At 41.5% G+C, this 21,347-nt stretch overlaps 1 protein-coding gene across 2 annotated transcripts in view; it reads right to left on the bottom strand.

The window, feature by feature from the left end:
• The window catches only part of LOC115203813 (probable global transcription activator SNF2L2), a 53,546-nt gene that overhangs the window by 10,142 nt on the left and 22,057 nt on the right, over positions 1-21,347 (bottom strand). Inside the window, exons 1-2 of one of the 2 annotated variants that reach the window (XM_029768832.1) lie at positions 5,824-5,880; positions 5,565-5,684 (exon numbers count right to left, since the gene is read on the bottom strand). In XM_029768832.1, coding sequence (XP_029624692.1) covers positions 5,565-5,681 — 117 coding nt within the window. In that variant the 5' untranslated portion in view covers positions 5,682-5,684; positions 5,824-5,880. Of the gene's footprint in view, positions 1-5,564; positions 5,685-5,823; positions 5,881-21,347 lie in introns of those variants that run through there. The other variant, XM_029768831.1, reaches the window with a different exon arrangement.

Genomic DNA, 21,347 nt, shown 5'->3' with positions numbered 1-21,347 from the left:
AGTGGCCTATCAACTTGAAACTAGAAGGCTTCACGGAATCACCTGTACCCGAATACCCGAGGTCCAGTCCAGGACCCGGATACAGAATTATAAATAATGTCACGGGTCTGGGTCGGTTCTGATATGATTGTCACGGGTCTCTGGTATGTATAATATTAACTGACTTGTCCGGAAGGACCCATACAAATCTGAACGTGACTGCTGCTGTAGAGAGAGACAAATTGTATAATTTATGTTGCTGCACTTTGCTTTTCACGAGTGGCGTGTGTAGCTTGTTGTTGTTGTTGGCCAATCTTGGGTCAGTAACCGAAAGGTTGCTGGATCAAATCCCCAAGCTGACAAGGTAAACATCTGTCGTTCTTCCCCTGAACAAGGCAATTGGCCTACTGGGGAACAGTGGGTTATAATTTTAAATAAGAATTGATTCTTAAATGACTTGCCTAGTTAAATAAATGTAAAAAAAAAATGAAATGCACTGTACCTATAGATGCAGGTTAGCAAATATGCTAATGCTAAAATCTTCTTCTCATGAACCATAAGTCAGATTGACTCCAGATGTGGTATATAGACTATGAATTCGCCTCTAATGAATTTGAGAATGATTAGTTGCTGCATTCAAAATCAGCCACGCTACACCACTAGATGGCACCATATCACACCAAGGCTATAAGAACTGAACCGATGGATATGGGGCCTTGACATTTTGGAAATCTGACCTGTTGCCTCCAATGCTTATCACAGTTAAAACCCAGCAGCGTTGCAGTTCTTGACACAAACCAGTGTGCCAAGCACCTACTCCCATACTCCAATTGAAAGGCACTTAAATATTGTGTCTTGTCCATTCATTAGAGCATGGGTATAACTATTGCAACTAATACCTATTGAAAATAAATATTGATCAAGTGGACTTTGTCTCATGCAAATGAATGATAGATTTTAATCATGCAGATGAACAATGTGAAATATAGCTGAAAATATTTCACAAATCTTGACATAAACCATTAGTCAAAATACCAACCCCAGAATTGGTATATCAACTGAATACATTAAGTAATGACATTAAGATTGATTGCCAGCTGCATTCAAAGGTAACCAACCTACAACACTAGACTAAAGTCATCCTTGTGGTATTAAGAGATAAACATGGTACTGATTTCCCTGATTGCACAAAAAGACAGTTCCTACATGATAAAGTGCTTTCTTTGTTATCCAACTGAACTTTCTGTCATCCCGTGAACCCCGTTCATTGCTGTTTGCAGCTATGTTATTTAAAAAATCTGGATTTATTGAATTTTCCATGTGGTCAATATTAAAAGGGTAGTTCATTTAATATAACAGATTTTTTAAATATAATATCGGTGCACAATTTCCACTTAAAATATTAAAAGATACGCAAAAGGGACTCATTTTCGTGGAACAACCCAAATATCAATATCTTTAGAAGAGAAACGTTTAGAAAAAGTTCAAAAAGGTTAGAATTGAAAAAGAAAAGAGTGTGAGTGTGTGCGTCTTATGTGTATGAGTGTGTGAGCGTTTGCGTGTGCACGCTCATATGCGTGTGGTTTCTGTGCGGCAGGGTTGCCTGTGTGCCTTAGTGCCTGTATCTTGTTTTTATCTCTCATAGCTGCAAATGTCTGCAGCAAGCAATTGCTGTATTTACCACAAAGGCAATTAAAGCCTAGATGTATGCACGCAGCAGCGCTTGTCTGAGCTGGAGGGGAGAGTGAGAGAAGAAGAGAGGGGGAGGGGAGAGAAAGGGGGAGTGAATATGTATTCACATTGGGGGGAATTCAGACCCGAGTTACACGTGCTTTATAATGGAACATTATTCTCTTTTTATGCACTTCTCTCTCTATGTGTATTCTGACCTTGAACATAAGCATGAGGAAATGCACGTGACAGCCAGCTATTCGTTTGGGGTGGAGATCATAGAAATGGAGGTGTGGCAGAGGTGTGGCTACAGATACGCCTTATTCTGACCTTGACTTAATTCCCTAATAATTCCACCACCTTTACACACAAGGAAACCATGAATAAGGTCGAGCTCCTATTGGTTCCAAGGGAAAAAACATCTACCATTTCCAATAGAAATAACACCATTCTCCATGCACTGCAATGTATAAATTGATAACAAATAGCAATTGTTTTAGATTATTTTTCCTTATGATCACTGGAGACGAATGTGAAACTAGTCATGGAAGTAAACTGAAAATTATATTAACATGACATGTATTTCCTTTTTCCACAATGAATTATTCAGAATTTGTATTAAATAACATAATACATTTGCAGTGAATTACATTTGGAGACCTAAGCTATAGGCTTCTGTAGCGCCGAACCGACCAAGTTGATGTATGCACTCTTTAATGTTTTAATTATATGCGCAGGTTTTTCTAAAAAAAAAAAAATACAATTTGTGTCATGTAAAATATTAGCCACTATCGGTAGCCACCGTCAGTAATTCATACATACGCCAACTGTCAATTTAGTGTTAGTTTCCTTCAATTTGTAGCCTACATTTTGCATTATTCCACTACATTCCGTTTACTTTTCTTTCCTTCCTCCATGTAATTGTTCCTGAGAGTTGCTAGCAATAGTGGATCATATTAGGTAAACATCGTGCAAGAATTTGGAACATGTAGCCTATTTGATTCATTGTAGAATTCAGACCACACTTAGAAGTTTAAACCTGGAGCACAGTTCACGACAACTGGACCGTTGTCATTATAGTTCCGATTAGTAGGGTAGATTTATAAGACTATTGTTCAATCCCTATTGTACACTTTGTTCACTTTCCAATATTTCATCGATTGAACAACTGAATGTGTCAACTTTCATTTTTTATTCAATATATTTAGTGTGTAAAAGCTCCCCAAATCTGTTTTTTTTAGGATTTATTAACACTTTCCTAACCCTACATTCTCTACAAGATCATAGTATTTTTAAATCTACCAATTGCTGCTGAAACAGACAGGAATATGCATATCTTTAGATGGCTTTCTTTCATTGATACCTAATATTCCGAACGCATTCTCTTAATATTTTAAATTGAGTCTGTAAAGACTCGCACCAAAGTACATTCATCTCTAGGAGACAGAACGCGTCTCCTCCCTGAGCGGTATGACGACTGCGTGGTCCCATGGTGTTTATACTTGCGTACTATTGTTTGTACAGGTGAAAGTGGTACCTTCAGGCATTTGGAAATTGCTCCCAAGGATGAACCAGACTTGTGTTGTACATTTTTTTCTGAGGTCTTGGCTGATTTCTGTTGATTTTCCCATGATGTCAAGCAAAAAGGCACTGAGTTTGAAGGTAGGCCTTGAAATACATCCACGGGTACACCTGCAATTGACACACATGATGTCAATTAGCCTATCAGAAGCTTCTAAAGCCATGACATCATTTTCTGGAATTTTCCAAGCTGTTTAAAGGCAGAGTCAACTTAGTGTATGTAAACTTCTGACCCACTGGAATTGTGATACAGTGAATTATAAGTGAATAACCTGTCTGTAAATAATTGTTGGGAAAATTACTTGTGTCATGCACAAAGTAGATGTTAACAAACTTTTGGCAAGTCGGTTAGGACAGGAAATTTGTGAAGTGGTTGAAAATCTAGTTTTAATGACTCCAACTTAAGTGTATGTAAACTTCTGACTTCAACTGTACATTTTCTAAATCTGAATCAGGCCCATTCAGCAGAGAATGAGGAATGCATGCAGGCAAAGAGGAGAAAGAGTGCCCCCTCTTCTTGGAGCCACAAAGTTCAGGCCGAATGCGGTACTACAGGCATTGTTTTCAGAAAACAGGATCCCTATTATAGTGAATGAGAAAATGGCAATCTTTGTGGTCAATCTTCATGTAAAATAAATACATAATCGAAGACTATGTTACCAATAATTGCTTCTATTACACCAGATGTATATCCTTGAATTTATTTAAAAATCTCACACAGAATAAGTTATAAGGATGATTTAGTTGTTAATGCCAGCCAGCAGTACCCAAGGTCGGCCTTCAACTTGAGATACTCAATGAGAGAGGGCAGCACTAGGCTAGCCTGCAACGTAACTTCCTGAACTAGCTCAAACTGCACGTTATGTATCAGTGAGAGTATCCATGAGACGCCATCTTAACCAAATTCTTTGGCATCAAATGCGCTATTGTAATCTTCACATAGGAATGAATGGTATCAGGTGAGTGTACAAACATTATGTTCTTTCCATGACATAGACTGACCAGGTGAATCCTATGATCCCTTACTGATGTCACTTGTTAAATCCACTTCAATCAGTGTAGATGAAAGCGTGGAGACAGGTTAAAGAAGGATTGTTAAGCCTTGAGACAATTGAGACTTGGATTGTGTATGTGTGTCATTTAGAGGGTGTATGGGCAAGACAAAATATTTAAGTGTATGGTAGTAGGTGCCAGGCACACCGGTTTGTATCAAGAACTGCAACACTGCTGGGTTTTTACGTCAAGTTTCCCGTGTGTATCAAGAATGGTCCACCACCCAAAGGACATCCAGCCAACTTGATCCAACTGTAGGAAGCATTGGAGTCAACATGCGCCAGCATCCCTGTGGACCGCTTTGGACACCTTGTAGAGTCCATGCACCGACAAATTGAAGTTGTTCTGAGGGGGTGCAACTCAATATTAGGAAGGTGTTCTTAATGTTTTGTACACTCAGTCATTGATGTAGGCTGGCCAATCTAATGAAAATATTGATGTATGAAATGAGTCATACAGCCACGCAGGCATGCAGACACATAGACATAGCACACCCAAATGATATTATACTGTCTTAGCACATATCTACAACGACACAAAGATGAATACGCATGCAACTGTATATTCATGCAGATATGTCGTCTGTGCTTATGAATACACATTCATAATTAGTCAACCGGCACAGACAGACACACACACACACACACACACACACACACACACACACGACAACAGTGGCCAAATAACCGAAAAATCTGAATGACATTCCGACAGTGGAATATGCATGTACGTACACTGATACACATGCACACACACACAGTGAAAGCGAGAAAAGCATGCATAAAACAGAAATGTTAGAGAGTGTCAAGAACAGTACAAAGGACAACAAAAGACATCATGCTGATAATCTGTCAGCTTTAAATGGTCATCTTTATAAAGCCCGGCAAACATTTCTCTACCGGGCTACAGTGGAATGCACAGGGATACAGAGTAATCCTGAAAGACGGGCAAAATAGCTAAACACTGCCTTTATATGCAAGCCTGAGTGTGTGTACAGTATTTGATGCTCCATGCCTGTACCATCATCACCAAACAAGCCTGCCTCTTCCTTCCCCTCCTCGACTGGAAAACGATACCCCCTCATCCGTTACAGCTCACACCTACACACCCACACCCTCTACCTCTCACACAGACACCGTGCACACCTACACAGACGGACAGACACACACACACTCTCTCGTCTCCCTCTGTGCCGATCTGTGCGATGCAGCTGAATCCTATCCTGAGAATAAAGAGAGGGAGAGTGAAGAAAGAGAGTGAAAGAAGGAATAAATATTTACCTGGCTGCAGTCTGCAGTCTGGCTCTGTGGATCAGGATGGGTTGTAGCTGGATCGGCTGCAGCTGGAGGGGAGAGAATTAGCAAGCCAGCATAGCGGCGAGCTGCTAGCCTCTTCATCAGCTGATCACTCAAAGAGCAGGAACCCAGAAGGGGGGCAAGCATGCAGAAGAAAAAGAAAAGCACTAGGTTTTCATACACAAATCAATGGGTAGCTGAGCAGGGGAAAATAACAATGTTATAATGATAGTAGTCATCTCACTCTGGCTCAGTGTGGCGGGCTGCAGTAAGCATTTCTCTCCCTGTCCTCTCGTCTCTGCTGCAGTCTCATTCCTCTCAGTAAGGCCCCAAGCTCGTCTGCCTCTGCATGTTTTAATATCGACTGTCGCCATACGCCTTTTTTTCCATATCCTGTTAAAGTTATCGGGTCCAGTTTTTTTTTTTATGAATGATTTTTGCATTGCTTTTCAGCTTGGGGATAAGACTCTGTGAAGGGTGGGGTGAGGGATCTATGAGATTATAATGTGCATGTTACACACACACACACGGCTCAGACTGCACACAAATAACTTAAGCTCAGTGCTGCCACGATGATGTCATGCTAGTGGTCATTTTTGGTCGTGTGTCCACGTGTGTGTAGAAACAATTTATTCCGTAGCTCTAATTCCTCTGCGGGACTCCACTGAGAAACCTGATGCCAACGTAGCTACAGAAAACATAAAAACGAGGGCTGGTGACCATTTACATAAAACTGAAATTACCTTGTGGCCATGATGCTTGCAAAAAAAAGGTAGTAGTTCAAGGGCTGTCCGAACAGAAGGACCTGTTGATATGAACTCAAAGGTCAGACATGGAAAGATTTTGATTTTGATCGGACTTACATTTTTCAGCAAAATCTTCATCATAATCATTGTCCTCACATTCAACAGCATGTGTCCTGATCCAGGAATGAGCTGCTATTCCAGACTGTCTGTGTCTGTGCTGCATAGAACATTACATCATTTGGCCAATACGCCACCTCAGGCTACTGGTCTTATTATTGCTCCATCTTGAAATTAGATATATATTTTTTATATTTTTTTTCGTGTGGTAATAGTCCCCTTACATGGTCCTGTCCTCACCTTGACAACAGGGGCGATTAAACAGGAAAAAGGAATTTGATGTGAGCGAGACGATCAATATCAAATCAATGTTGTGAAGAGTTGGTTTTATATCAAATATTGATTTGTGTGTATGAGTCACGGCGTCTAGACGTGTTCATTCCAGTGAGACAGAGATATCATTTTATTTTTATCTCCCTGAGATCACCACTTGCTCAAAACAACATTTTCCACTGCTGCTTGTTACCATAGCAACATCACATTTTGATTATGGACCTCATAGGCACTAATGTATTCCATCACTGAGCTGGGGAATCACATGCTCAAGGAGGCCTGAAGACAACCATAAAAGAACCAAATGTACATGATTTCAGACAACGATAATATTACATGACTCACACACATTCGGGATCTGAGAAGACACACACAAGCACTCACACACAAACACACACGCAAAGGCGCTTTCACACACACACACACACACACACACACACACACACACACACGTCAATCACAGCCAATTACAGATCTTCTCTCACCACACTCCCTAGACCCGCTTCAAACACCTCACCCTAAAGACTTCAAAACGTTAAGAGTTTACAAAGTCATCAAGGATCAGAGAAAGTTCACGTGAAAGTTTTCTAGAGAGATTTTTGTTCTTCTTCTGAAGGACAACTCTACAGACAGAAGTGAATGGAATGGGGGTCTGGATCCCGGGGAGGACAGGGAGGATTGGGTAGCATGTAGTATTAGGCATGCGTCCCTATGTAGTGCACTTCTATTAATCAGAACCGTATGGGCTACGTAGTTTTGTACTATATTCCTAATACTGTATATATGGAATAAGGTGCCATTTGGGACACAGCCTAGGATGGAGATGAATGAGGAGTATCTGCTTCATCTAATTTAATCCCTCAGTTAACGGTGGGAAACTATTTATCCCCCTCGCTTATTTCCAAATGTTCAGACACAATTCACCGTTAGGGTGACACATTTCTCAGCGTTTTGGAGAACAGTGGAAGGGATTGAATATGTCCTAGTGGGGGGGGATCAGGCTGTCAGTTCTGGAGGAGGGATGGCGGGGCATGAGTTCACAGGCATAAGAGGAGAACGTTTTGGAGAGGAGAAATTAGTCCCTGGAAATTGTGTACTGTGTCACATATGTGCAGATATGTGCACCACATCATTGCACTCTCTCTTGCTCTGCTGTGTGTGCATGATGTGCCTCTTGCTAGCTGTCACTCAATTGAAGAGGGACTGAAGCTCATTGGTTGAATTTGAATCGCTAGGGGGCTGGCCCAAGTGGGGGAAAATAGAGAGAAAATGGAGCAGCGCACCTTCCAGAAAAACAGTCGCTTTCAAACTAGGGATTTCGTGGCAAATTGAATGAGGTAAGACAGTAATTCTGCTTATAGATTATGCATGTATGAAATACATAGTAACACACCCAGTCCAAAGCGGGAGGTTTAAAAAAATACTTAGTAGTCGTCAAAGTTTCGGAGCATGTCTTTAAGAAATGCTGGAGGCCATGACTGAATTGGTTTCGCGGGGTGTGGTTTGATGTGGGTACTTTGTGTATGTGTTCCCAGGTGGTAAGCGTTAGCCAAATAATTTTGCTAATTGCAACCGTGGCAAAGATGGTTTGACTTTGGATAGCCTATCTCTGGGGATCGTTAGGGGCCGTCAATAAGTTACACAATGTAAATGGGACAATATTTTCATGTTGCGCATCTTAGTTAGATTGCCTCGACTGGTTCACCAACTACTTCTCCGACAGTTCAATGTGTCAAATCTGAGGGCCTGTTGTCCGGGCCTCTGGCAGTCTCTATGGGGGTGCCACAGGGTTCAATTCTTGGGTCGACTCTCTTCTCTGTGAATATCAATGATGTCGCTCTTGCTGCTGGTGAGTCTCTGATCCACTTCTATGCAGACGACACCATTCTGTATACTTCTGGCCCATCATTTGACACTGTGTTAACAACCCTCCAGACGAGCTTCAATGCCATACAACTCTCCTTCCGTGGCCTACAACTGCTCTTAAATACAAGTAAAACTAAATGCATGCTCTTCAACCGATCGCTGCCTGTACCTGCCCGCCCATCCAGCATCACTACTCTGGACGGTTCTGACTTAGAATATGTGGACAACTACAAATACCTAGGTGTCTGGTTAGACTGTAAACTCTCCTTCCAGACGCACACTCATCTACTGTCAAATCTAACTCTGTGTTGTTATATGTGTCGAACTGCTTTGCTTTATCTTGGCCAGGTCGCAGTTGTAAATGAGAACTTGTTCTCAACTTGCCTACCTGGTTAAATAAAAGGTGAAATAAAAAATAAGTTGCCTCATTAAATGCTTTCAAAATTTGCATATGAATTTCTACAATTTATAGTTGGTTTTAAGATTTTTAAGTCATTGAAATTTTGAGCTCTTGCCCTTTTAGAATATTAGCCCATTTACATTGGGTAATTTACTGATGGTCCCTAAGTAGCCCCATAGGGATATCTAATGTCAAACCAAATTGACCATGGGCATTATGATTGGGTCAAGTGCAGCTGCACTCCGAATTGATAATTACATGTACCTGGGTGCTGCCAGCTGTGGGCAGGAATGAAATTAAACCCTGGGAAAACTGTTACAGTACCCTTGATTCATTCATTCCGTGACTACCATTATTTCCTATCATCTCACAAATCTCCATTTTGGGATGAGACTGACTTTATGACCAAAATTATCCTGTTTACACTTTGTAGTACATTTTTACACTAGAATAACATTTTTACTCATATCGATGCCACATAGGCCATTTTCAAAATTAGAAGTTGTTTTTTAGGGGCAGTTGCTCTTTAAAGCTAGAATCCTTAATTGAAACAATAGCAAAGCAGTCATCCCGTCTGTGTTTTGGCAAAAAGTTGAGGGATGGGCCTGGAAACAGAGCTATGGATGCAAGGACTGAATTGTTTTAACTACATTTTGAGGCTATTCAGTGTTTGTTCACGAACATTGGAGTAAAACAAGCTTGTATTTTGAATTCTGATGGCATTTATAAGTCATATTCTTCAAGAATCAATAGGTTTACAGTATATCATTAATGAGTCCAAAAATGTATGTAGCAACTAAGGATTCCAAATTTAAGCGATCTATTTCGTTGACAGGGGTATGAGAGGGTAACAAGGTAGTCTAATCGGCTCCACTGTGTTAACCGTGACTAGTTAATGTCAATGGGAGGTTTGCTTAAAAGTTACTGTTGCAGTCTTACTTCAAGTTACATTGCTACAGAGTTGCCCTCAATCTCTATTAGCTTCTGAAGGAGAGAAACCGATTTAGACAACAACGATTAGCTGAGGGCTCCAGATTAATTGTTTGTTGTAGACAATACTACTGTACTCATTGGAAAACTTCTGTGAAAGCATTTCTCTCAGTTGTAGGTTATGAGGAACATTCACAAAATATGATGATTGTTTGCTATAACTACTTCCTCGCTTTCGAACCAAGGTGCATGAACAGAAGAGCAAACGGAAGAGAAGAAAATATTCAGCCTTCCTAGGAGGATGAAGGAATGGAATTCAGAAATGTGTTGGTTTTAACAACAGAGAACCAGTTTTGAATTCCACTGCCGTTGTACTCCAAGCTCACGAGGACCATTCACCAGCAGGAGAAAACTTAACGGAGTTCTGTTCCTCACACAGTGTGTTCCTCTGAAGATGTTCAACCAGAAAGCTCCAGCTGGTGGCGCCAGGTACAAATATATCAACTTTACCCAGACCCGTCGGTCATGATGAACTGTTGTTCTACAGTATACATTGCATTCGGAAAGTATTCAGAACCCATTCACATTTTCCACCTTTTCGTATGTTACAGCCTTATTCTAAAATGGATGAAATTGTTATTTTCCATCAATCTACACACAATAGCCCATAATGACAAAAGATTCATTAAAAATAAAAAACTGAAATATCACATTTACATAAGTATTCAGACCCTTTACTCAATACTTTGTTGAAGTACATTTGGCAGCGATTACAGCCTCAAGTCCTCTTGTGTACAAGCTTGGCACACCTGTATTTGAGGAGTTCCTCCCATTCTTTGTCTGCAGATCCTCTCCAGCTCTGTCTGGTTGGATGGGGAGCATCGCTGTACAGCTATTTTCAGGTCTCTCCAGAGACGTTAGATCGGGTTCAAGTCTGTACTCTAGCTGAAGCCACTTCTGCGTTGTCTTGGCTGTGTGCTTAGGGTCGTTGTCCTGTTAGAAGGTGAACCTTCGCCTCAGTCTGAGGTCCTAAGGCTCTCTGGAGCAGGTTTTCATCTCTCTGTACTTTGCTACGTTCATCTTTCCTTCGATCCGGATGCTGCCACCACCCTGCTTCCCCGTAGGGATGGTGCCAGGTTTCCTCCAGACGTGACCCTTGGCATTCAGGCCAAAGAGTTCAATCTTGGTATCGTCAGACCAGAGAATGTTGTATCTCATGGTCTGAGAGTCCTTTAGGTGCCGTTTGGCAAACTCCAAGCAGGCTGTCATGTGCCTTTTACTGAGGAGTGGCTTCCGTCTGGCCACTCTACCATAAAGGCCTGATTGGTGGAGTGCTGCAGAGATGGGAGAACCTTTCAGAAGGACAACCATCTCCACAGAAGAACTCTGGAGCTCTGTCCAGAGTTCTGGAGTGATCATGGAGTGATCATCGGGTTCTTGGTCACCTCCCTGACCAAGGCCCTTCTCCCCCCGATTGCTCAGTTTGGCCGGACAGCCAGCTCTAGGAAAAGTCTTGGTGGTTCCAAAGTTCTTCCATTTAACAATGATCAAGGCCACTGTATTCTTGGGGACCTTCAATGCTGCAGACATTTTTTGGCACCCTTCCCTAGATCTGTGCCTTGACACAATCTTGTCTCTGAGCTCTATGGACAATTCCTTCAACCTCATGGCTTGGTTTTTGCTCTGACATTCACTGTCAACTGTGGGACCTTATGTAGACAGATGTGTGCCTTTCTAAATAATGTCCATTCAATTGAATTTACCACAGGTGTATTCCAATCAAGTTGTAGAAACATGAAGGATGATCAATGGAAACAGAATGCACCTGAGCTCAATTTCGAGTCTCATAGCATCTGAATACTTATGTAAATAAGTTATTTCTGTTTTTATTTTGAAGACATTTGCAAAAACGTCAACAATAATTATTTTCACTTTGTCGTTATTGGGTATTGTTCGTAGATTGATGAGGAACATTTTTTATTGAATCCATTTTAGAATAAAGCTGTAACGTAACAAAATGTGAAATAAAATTAAATCAAATGTTAGTCACATGCGCCGAACACTGAAATGCTGATTTACAAGCCGTTAACCAACAATGCAGTTAAGAAAAATATGTGTTAAGTAAAAGATAGATAAGTAAAAAATAACAAGTAAAAGTTACAAATAATTAAAGAGCAGCAGTAAAATAACAATAGCAAGGCTATATACAGGGGGTACCGGTACAGAGTCAATGTGCGGGGGCACCGGTTAGTCGAGGTAATATGTACAGTGAGGGAAAAAAGTATTTGATCCCCTGCTGATTTTGTACGTTTGCCCACTGACAAAGAAATTATCAGTCTATAATTTTAATGGTAGGTTTATTTGAACAGTGAGAGACAGAATAACAACAAAAAAATCCTGAAAAATGCATGTCAAAAATGTTATAAAATTACTTGCATTTTAATGAGGGAAATAAGTATTTGACCCCTCTGCAAAACATGACTTAGTACTTGGTGGCAAAACCCTTGTTGGCAATCACAGAGGTCAGACGTTTCTTGTAGTTGGCCACCAGGTTTGCACACATCTCAGGAGGGATTTTGACCCACTCCTCTTTGCAGATCTTCTCCAAGTCATTAAGGTTTCGAGGCTGACGTTTGGCAACTCGAACCTTCAGCTCCCTCCACAGATTTTCTATGGGATTAAGGTCTGGAGACTGGCTAGGCCACTCCAGGACCTTAATGTGCTTCTTCTTGAGCCACTCCTTTGTTGTCTTGGGCGTGTGTTTTGGGTCATTGTCATGCTGGAATACCCATCCACGACCCATTTTCAATGCCCTGGCTGAGGGAAGGAGGTTCTCACCCAAGATTTGACGGTACATGGCTCCGTCCATCGTCACTTTGATGCGGTGAAGTTGCCCTGTCCCCTTAGCAGAAAAACACCCCCAAAGCATAATGTTTCCACCTCCATGTTTGACGGTGGGGATGGTGTTCTTTGGGTCATAGGCAGCATTCCTCCTCCTCCAAACAATGCGAGTTGAGTTGATGCCAAAGAGCTCCATTTTGGTGTCATCTGACCACAACACTTTCACCCAGTTGTCCTCTGAATCATTCAGATGTTCATTGGCAAACTTCAGACGGGCATGTATATGTGCTTTCTTGAGCAGGGGGACCTTGCTGGCGCTGCAGGATTTCAGTCCTTCACGGCGTAGTGTGTTACCAATTGTTTTCTTGGCGACTATGGTCCCAGCTGCCTTGAGATCATTGACAAGATCCTCCCGTGTAGTTCTGGGCTGATTCCTCACCGTTCTCATGATCATTGCAACTCCACGAGGTGAGATCTTGCATGGAGCCCCAGTCCGAGGGAGATTGACAGTTCTTTTGTGTTTCTTCCATTTGCGAATAATCGCACCAACTGTTGTCACCTTCTCACCAAGCTGCTTGGCGATGGTCTTGTAGCCCATTCCAGCCTTGTGTACGTCTACAATCTTGTCCCTGACATCCTTGGAGAGCTCTTTGGTCTTTGCCATGGTGGAGAGTTTGGAATCTGATTGATTGATTGCTTCTGTGGACAGGTGTCTTTTATACAAGTAACAAGCTGAGATTAGGAGCACTCCCTTTAACCTTTTAGGGTATAGGGGGCAGTATTTTCATTTTCGGATGAAAAGCATGCCCAGAGTAAACTTCCTAATACTCGGGCCCAGAGTCAAATATTTGCATATTATTAGTAGATTTGGATAGAAAACACTCTGAAGTTTCTAAAACTGTTTGAATGATGTCTGTGAGTATAACAGAACTCATAAGGCAGGCAATAACTTCAGAAAAATCCAACCAGGAAGTGTGGAAATCTGAGAATTGTAGTTCTTCTTTTGAATCCCTATCGAAACTACAGTGTCTGTGGGGTCACGTTGCACTTCCTAAGGCTTCCATTGGCTGTCAACAGCCTTCAGAAACTTTTTCCATCATTCTCCTATTACTGGGCAGAGAATAGTAGCTCAGTCAATGAGTGGACTGCCTGAGGACAAAGGGCTTGGTGATGCGCGAACCCGACAGCGCGCCCCTCCTTCTTTTTCTTCTTGAATGAACACGCTATTGTCCGGTTGGAATATTATCTACGTTTTATGTTAAAAATACCCTAAGGATTGATTGTAAACAACGTTTACATGTTTCTACGAATGGTAATGGAACTATTTGACTTTCGTCTCTGGTACTGCGCTCGCGCGTTATGCCTTTGGATAGTGATCTGAACGCATGAACAAAACGGAGGTATTTGGACATAAATATGGAGTATTTCGAACAAAACAAACATTTCTTGTGGAAGTAGGAGTCCTCAGAGTGCATTCTGACGAAGATCAGCAAAGGTAAGAGATTATTTGTAATACTAATACTAGTTTTGTTGATGCCAGAACTTGGCGGGTAGCTGTATAGCTTGCATCGATGGCTGAGCTATGTACTCAGAATATTGAACAATGTGCTTTCTCCGTAAAGTTATTTTGAAATCTGACAAAGCGGTTGCGTCAAGGAGTAGTGTATCTATAATTCTTTCAATAACTGTTGTAAATTTTATCAACGTTTATGATGAGTATTTTTGTAAATTGATGTGCATATTCACCGGAAGTTTTGGTTGGCATACATTTTCTGAACATCACGCGCCAATGTAAAATGCTGTTTTTGGATATAAATATGAACTTTATCGAGCAAAACATACATGTATTGTATAACATGAAGTCCAATGAGTGCCATCTGATGAAGATCATCAAAGGTTAGTGAATATTTTAGCTGTACTTTTGGTTTTTGTGATGCATGTCCTTGCTTGGAAAATGGCTGTGTGGTTTTTCTTGTGAAGTTTATGTCCTAACATAATCTAAATTTTATGCTTTCGCCGTAAATCCTTTTTGAAATCGGACAATGTGGTTAGATTAACGAGAGTCTTATCTTTAAAATGGTGTAAAATAGTTGATTGTTAGAGAAAATGAAATTATGAGATTTCTGCTGTTTTGTATTTCGCGCCATGCTATTTCACTGGCTGTTGAATAGTGTGTCCCACAGGTGGGACGGTAGCGTCCCACGTAGCCCTGAGAAGTTGAGTGTGCTGCTAATCTCAGCTCGTTACCTGTATAAAAGAAACCTGGGAGCCAGAAATATTTCTGAAATACTTATTTCTCTCATTAAAATGGAAATCAATTTATAACATTTTTGACATGCGTTTTCAGGATTTTTTTGTTGTTATTCTGTCTCTCACTGTTCAAATAAACCTACCATTAAAATTATAGACTGATCATTTATTTGTCAGTGGGCAAACGTACAAAATCAGTAGGGGATAAAATACTTTTTTCCCCTCACTGTACATGTAGGTAGGGTTAACTTGTTATGGATAGGGGGCAGTATTTTCACAGCCGGATAAAAAACCAAATGGAAAGTTTTTGGATTTACAAACTACAGGCCACTAAATACCCGGGTTTAAATGAAGATATGGATTTCTCACCCTTCCTGTAGGGTTGTGATGGGTACATTTGCTGTCATCTAGTGGATATTTTTGCTCAATTGCCCTCAGCTATGTTTAGACTCTTGTTGTTCATGTTTTGCTGTGTTCTAGTGTACTATGGAATGTATTGCTTTCTTATTCTTGACACTTCGCCCAGACATATTTAAGGTTAGAACTACCTTTCTAAGTGTTCTGATACTTCTAGTTTGGAGTTACATTTTTATGATAACATAGCTACAGCATTTCACTTTAAAGTGTGTATACTATTGCTTACTAGGTGTGTCCAATCAATTTTAACCACTCCCCCTTCTAATTAGGGTTAATTGGAAAAGCTGTTAAACAGAGAACATTGTATTATTTCTTTGTACACCCTGATGAAGGCCATGCAGCCGAAACGCGTCGGTTTTTTAAAAACATTGTTTCTATTGAACATGCCATACTAATAAAGGCATTTTATTTAATTATATGAAGAGTGCCTTGGTCCTCCTTTCTTTTTGAAGACCAACTCAACCCTTTTACCAAAGAGCACCTTCTGTCTACCAACATTTACTATTGTGTACCTTAGTAGCGCTTCCCTTCCTCCTCTTCCTACTAAAAAACCCGATTTAATCTGAATATTACTCCTGCCCAGAAACGAGAATATGCATATAATTATTAGCTTTGGATAGAAAACACTCCAACGTTTCTAAAACTGTTTGAATGGTGTCTGTGAGTATAACAGAACTCATTTGGCAGGCCAAAACCTGAGAAGATTCCTTACAGGAAGTGCCCTCTCTGACCATTTCTTGGCCTTCTACACTCTCTTTATTGAAAACTGAGGATCTCTGCTGTAACGTGACACTTCCTACGGCTCCCATAGGCTCTCAGAAGGCGGCAGAGCGGTGAATGATGACTTTGCAGGCCATGGCTGAAAAACAGTAGCGCATTTGGATAGTGGTCGATCTGAGAACAATGAGACTGGGGGCGCATGCACGAGAAGAGTCCATTTTAGATTTTCTGTCTTTGAATGAAAACAGGGTTTCCTGGTCAGAATATTATCACTTTTTTACGAGAAAATCGCATAAAAATTGATTTTAAACAGCGGTTGACACGCTTCGAAGTACGGTAATGGAATATTTTGAATTTTTTTGTCACGATATGCGCCGGCGCGTCACCCTTCGGATAGTGTCTTGAACGCACAACAAAACGCCGCTATTTGGATATAACTATGGATTATTTGGAACCAAACCAACATTTGTTATTGAAGTAGAAGTCCTGGGAGTGCATTCTGACGAAGAACAGCAAAGGTAATCCAATTTTTCTTATAGTAAATCTGAGTTTGGTGAGGGCCAAACTTGGTGGGTGTCAAAATAGCTAGCCCGTGATGGCGAGCTATCTACTCAGAATATTGCAAAATGTGCTTTCACCGAAAAGCTATTTTAAAATCGGACATAGCGATTGCATAAAGGAGTTCTGTATCTATAATTCTTAAAATAATTGTTGTGTTTTTGTGAACGTTTATCATGAGTAATTTAGTAAATTCACTGGAAGTTTGCGGTGGGTATGCTAGTTCTGAACATCACATGCTAATGTAAAAAGCTGTTTTTTGATATAAATATGAACTTGATTGAACAAAACATGCATGTATTGTATAACATAATGTCCTAGGAGTGTCATCTGATGAAGATCATCAAAGGTTAGTGCTGCATTTAGCTGTGGTTTTGTTTTTTGTGACATTATATGCTAGCTTGAAAAATGGGTGTCTGATTATTTCTGGCTGGGTACTCTGCTGACATAATCTAATGTTTTGCTTTCGCTGTAAAGCCTTTTTGAAATCGGACAGTGTGGTTAGATAAAGGAGAGTCTTGTCTTTAAAATGGTGTAAAATAGTCATATGTTTGAAAAATTGAAGTTTTCGGATTTTCGAGGACTTTGTATTTCGCGCCACGCCCATCATTGGATATTGGAGCAGGTGTTCCGCTAGTGGAACGTCTAGATGTAAGAGGTTTTAAAGTGACTATGCATAGATAATAAACAGAGAATAGCAGCAGCGTAAAAGAGGGGGTGGGGGGCAATGCAAATAGCCTGGATAGTTATTTGATGGCTTGGGGGCTGTTGAGAAGCCTCTTGGACCTAGACTTGGAGCTCTGGTACCGCTTGCCGTGCAGTTGCAGAGAGAACAGTCTATGACTAGGGTGGCTGGAGTCCTTAGGGCCTTCCTCTGACACCGCCTGGTATTGAGGTCCTGGATGGCAGGAAGCTTGGCCCCAGTGATGTACTGGGCAGTACACACTACCCTCTGTAGTGCCTTGCGGTCAGAGGCCGAGCAGTTGCCATACCAAGCAGTGATGCAACCAGTCAGGATGTTCTCGATGGTGCAGCTGTAGAACTTTTTGAGGATCTGAGGATCCACGCCAAATCTTTTCAGTCTCCTGAGGGGGAATAGGTTTTGTCGTGCCCTCTTCACAACTGTCTTGGTGTGCTTGGACCATGATAGTTTGTTGGTGATGTCAACACCAAGGAAATCTCAACCTGCTTCATTATAGCCCCATCGATGAGAATGGGGGTGTGCTCAGTCTTCCTTTTCCTGTAGTCCACAATCATCTCCTTTGTCTTGATCAAGCTTCCCGCCACATAATTACCTCAACTACGTTGACACCGGTGCCCCCACACACTGACACATTGACTCTGTACCTGTACCCCGTGTATATAGCCCCACTACTGTTATTTACTTCTGCTCTTTAATTATTTGTTTTTCTTATCTTTTTCTTATGTTTTATTTATTTTTATTATTTTAGGTATTTTCTTAAAACTGCATTGTTGGTTAAGGGGCACGTAAGTAAGCATTTCACTGTAAAGCATTTCACTGTAACCTGTTGTATTCGGCGCATGTGACAAATGCAATTTGATTTAAACTGTAGTGTTTTTTTTTCATTACCTTCACCTGGGGGCAGCCCGTCAGGAAGTCCAGGACCCAGTTGCACAGAGTAGGGTTCCGACCCAGGGCCTCAAGGTTAATGATGAGCTTGGAGGGTACTATGGTGGTGAATGCTGAGCAATAGTCAATAAAGAGCATTCTTACATAGGTATTCGGCCACAGTGTCTCCCGACCCCTCCTGTCTCAGCCTCCAGTATTTATGCTGCAATAGTTTGTGTTGGGGGACTAGGGTCAGTCTGTCATATCTGGAGTATTTCTCCTGTTTATCCGGTGTCCTGTGTGAATTTAAGTATGCTCTCTCTAATTCTCTCTCTTTTTCTCTTTCTTTCTTTCTTTCTTTCTTTCTCTCTCTCTCTTGGAGGACCTGAGCCCTAGGACCATGCCTCAGGACTACCTGGCCTGATGACTCCTTGCTGTCCCCAGTCCACCTGGTCGTGCTGCTGCTCCAGTTTTAACTGTTCTGCCTGCGGCTATGGAACCCTGACCTGTTCACCGGACGTGCTACCTGTCCAAGACCTGCTGTTTTAAACTCTCTAGAGACAGCAGGAGCGGTAGAGATACTCTGAATGATCGGCTATGAAAAGCCAACTGACATTTACTCCTGAGGTGCTGACCTGTTCCACCCTCTACAACCACTGTGATTATTATTATTTGACCCTGCTAGTCATCTTTGAACATTTGAACGTCTTGGCCATGTTCTGTTATAATCTCTACCCGAAACAGCCAGAAGAGGACTGGCCAGCACTCATAGCCTGGTTCCTCTCTAGGTTTCTTCCTAGGTTCTGGCCTTTCTAGGGAGTTCTGTACAGCAATTTGTGACATCAGCTGATGTAAGAAGGGATTTATAAATAAATTTGATTGAAATTTGATTGATTGTCCAGATGGGATTTACTGCTAACCTACAAAGCATTACATGGGCTTGCTTCTACCCATCTTTCCGATTTGGTCATGCCATATATACATACACGTACGCTATGGTCACAAGACGCAGGCCTCCTTACTGTCCCTAGAATTTCTAAGCAAACAGCTGAAGGCAGGGCTTTCTCCTATAAAGCTAAATTTTTATGGAATGGTCTGTCTACCCATGTGAGAGACCCAGACTCGGTCTCAACCTTTAAGTCTTTATTGAATTCTCATCTCTTCAGTAGGTCCTATGATTGAGTGTAGTCTGGCCCAGCGGTGTGAAGTTGAATGGAAAGGCACTGGAGCGACGAACCTCCCTTGCTGTCTCTGCCTGGCCGGTTCCTCTCTCTCCACTAGGATTCTCCGCCTCTGACCCTATTACGGGGGCTGAGTCACTGGCTTACTGGTGCTGTTCCATGCCATCCCTAAGAGGGGTGCGTCACTTGAGTGGGTTGAGTCACTGATGTGACCTTCCTGTCCGGGTTGGCGCCCCCCTCGGGTTCGTGCCGTGGGGGAGATCTTCGTGGGCTATACTCGGCTTTGTCTCAGGGTAGTAGGTTGGTGGTTGAAGATATCCCTCTAATGGTGTGGGGGCTGTGCTTTGGCAAGGTGGGTGGGGTTATATCCTGCCTGTTTGGCCCTTTTAAACAATAGATCTTTTAGAAACACAAAATGACTTAGAAAAACAAATGACGGTCACCTTATAGGTGGGCACTGCCAATAAACTGCCTGGACCTTAAACCAGCAAAGCCTCTCCAAACAAACAAACTGAAAACAAAAAGGACATTATTGCAGTGAACATCTTATAATGAACATCTTAAATAATGTGTCATGACGTTGGCCTGTGGGTAAGGTTTATGACCCCCCCAAAAATACCTTTCTCCCTTCCCCTCTCTTTCTGACCCTACTGAAGGACTGCTGTCCTGAAGGACTGCTGTCCTGTTAAATATAGAGAGTCTGGGAACATCAAACAAAGGGGGAAAGGAACCATATTTTGGTAATAAAACCAGTTGGAAATATGCTTGGGAACGTAATGAGTATGGATGTCAGTTCGGTTGTCATCTGAGACATTATGACTGATGACAGGACGACATAAACTGTACCTGAGAAAGTATACACCCTCTAGTTATCAGAGTAACATGGAATTGTTATGCAATTGAAATGTTTGATATTGAAATTGTTTGTTAGGAGATTAAATGTAATTTTAGCTTCCAAATGAGAGAATTAGGTTTTCATAAGGAAAGTGCCCTGCTTGATCAGTGGCCCACCCCTGTGAAGAGACAGGGGTTATAAACGATGAAACACATCCTTCCCCCTCTCCACTATATAAGCCTTTGACGAAAAGATAACCACGTGTTCCAGTACGTGAGGTCTGCAGCCTCTACGTTATAAGGACACACATGTCAAGTACAGAACTAAGCCAACCTCGGCGTGAGCTTTGGTGGCGAATGGTATGAACTTTGAGCTTATTCACTACAGAAGTGATACTTCCTAGCCGTTGAGTTAGCAGCGGCAGCTGTAGACGTGGGCTAGGAAAGGACGGACGACGGATCCAGTCTAACAAACAGACGAAGATACCACCACGTATCCAATGTACCACCAGAGACATTCTTCCAAGGACAGGAAGATCTGTTGGCCAACCCGGCCAGCATCTACGACCAATCTACCGAAACGCAGCTCAGAGTAAATATTTATTGCATTTTCCTTTTCCAAATGGGCGGTAATTTAGAATGCATAAGATAATGTATTTACGATAGCATAGCTGCTGTTTGTTTGTTCCTAAGTCTTCCCGCTCTTTCATTCAAGCCCAACCCCCTTTCCTTTGTGTAACCAGCCGTCATATCTGTTCCGTCCACCGGGACGTTTTCTGTATGACATCATTTGTATTCTGTGTATTTGTAATTCTGTGTGATTAGTTAGGTATTTAGTAAATAAATAATTAAACCCAATTTTGTATTACTGATTCAACTTGTTAGCCAGGGTTCGTGAAGATAGCCAAGAATTTACAACTTTCATTATGAGACTGAAAATAAGATAAGGGTTAATATTGACTGCTATCGATGTAAAATATTACCAAGTATTTTAAGAGTTTATTCGGAAGATAACGGCTCTATAAACGTTCTTCCGTTGTGCCCCGACTTTCTAGTTAATTACAT

This window comes from Salmo trutta, chromosome 12 (assembly GCF_901001165.1).
Source record: "Salmo trutta chromosome 12, fSalTru1.1, whole genome shotgun sequence".
In the NCBI taxonomy this organism is placed as follows: Eukaryota; Metazoa; Chordata; class Actinopteri; order Salmoniformes; family Salmonidae; genus Salmo; species Salmo trutta.
This window is presented reverse-complemented; position numbering and strand designations above follow the sequence as displayed.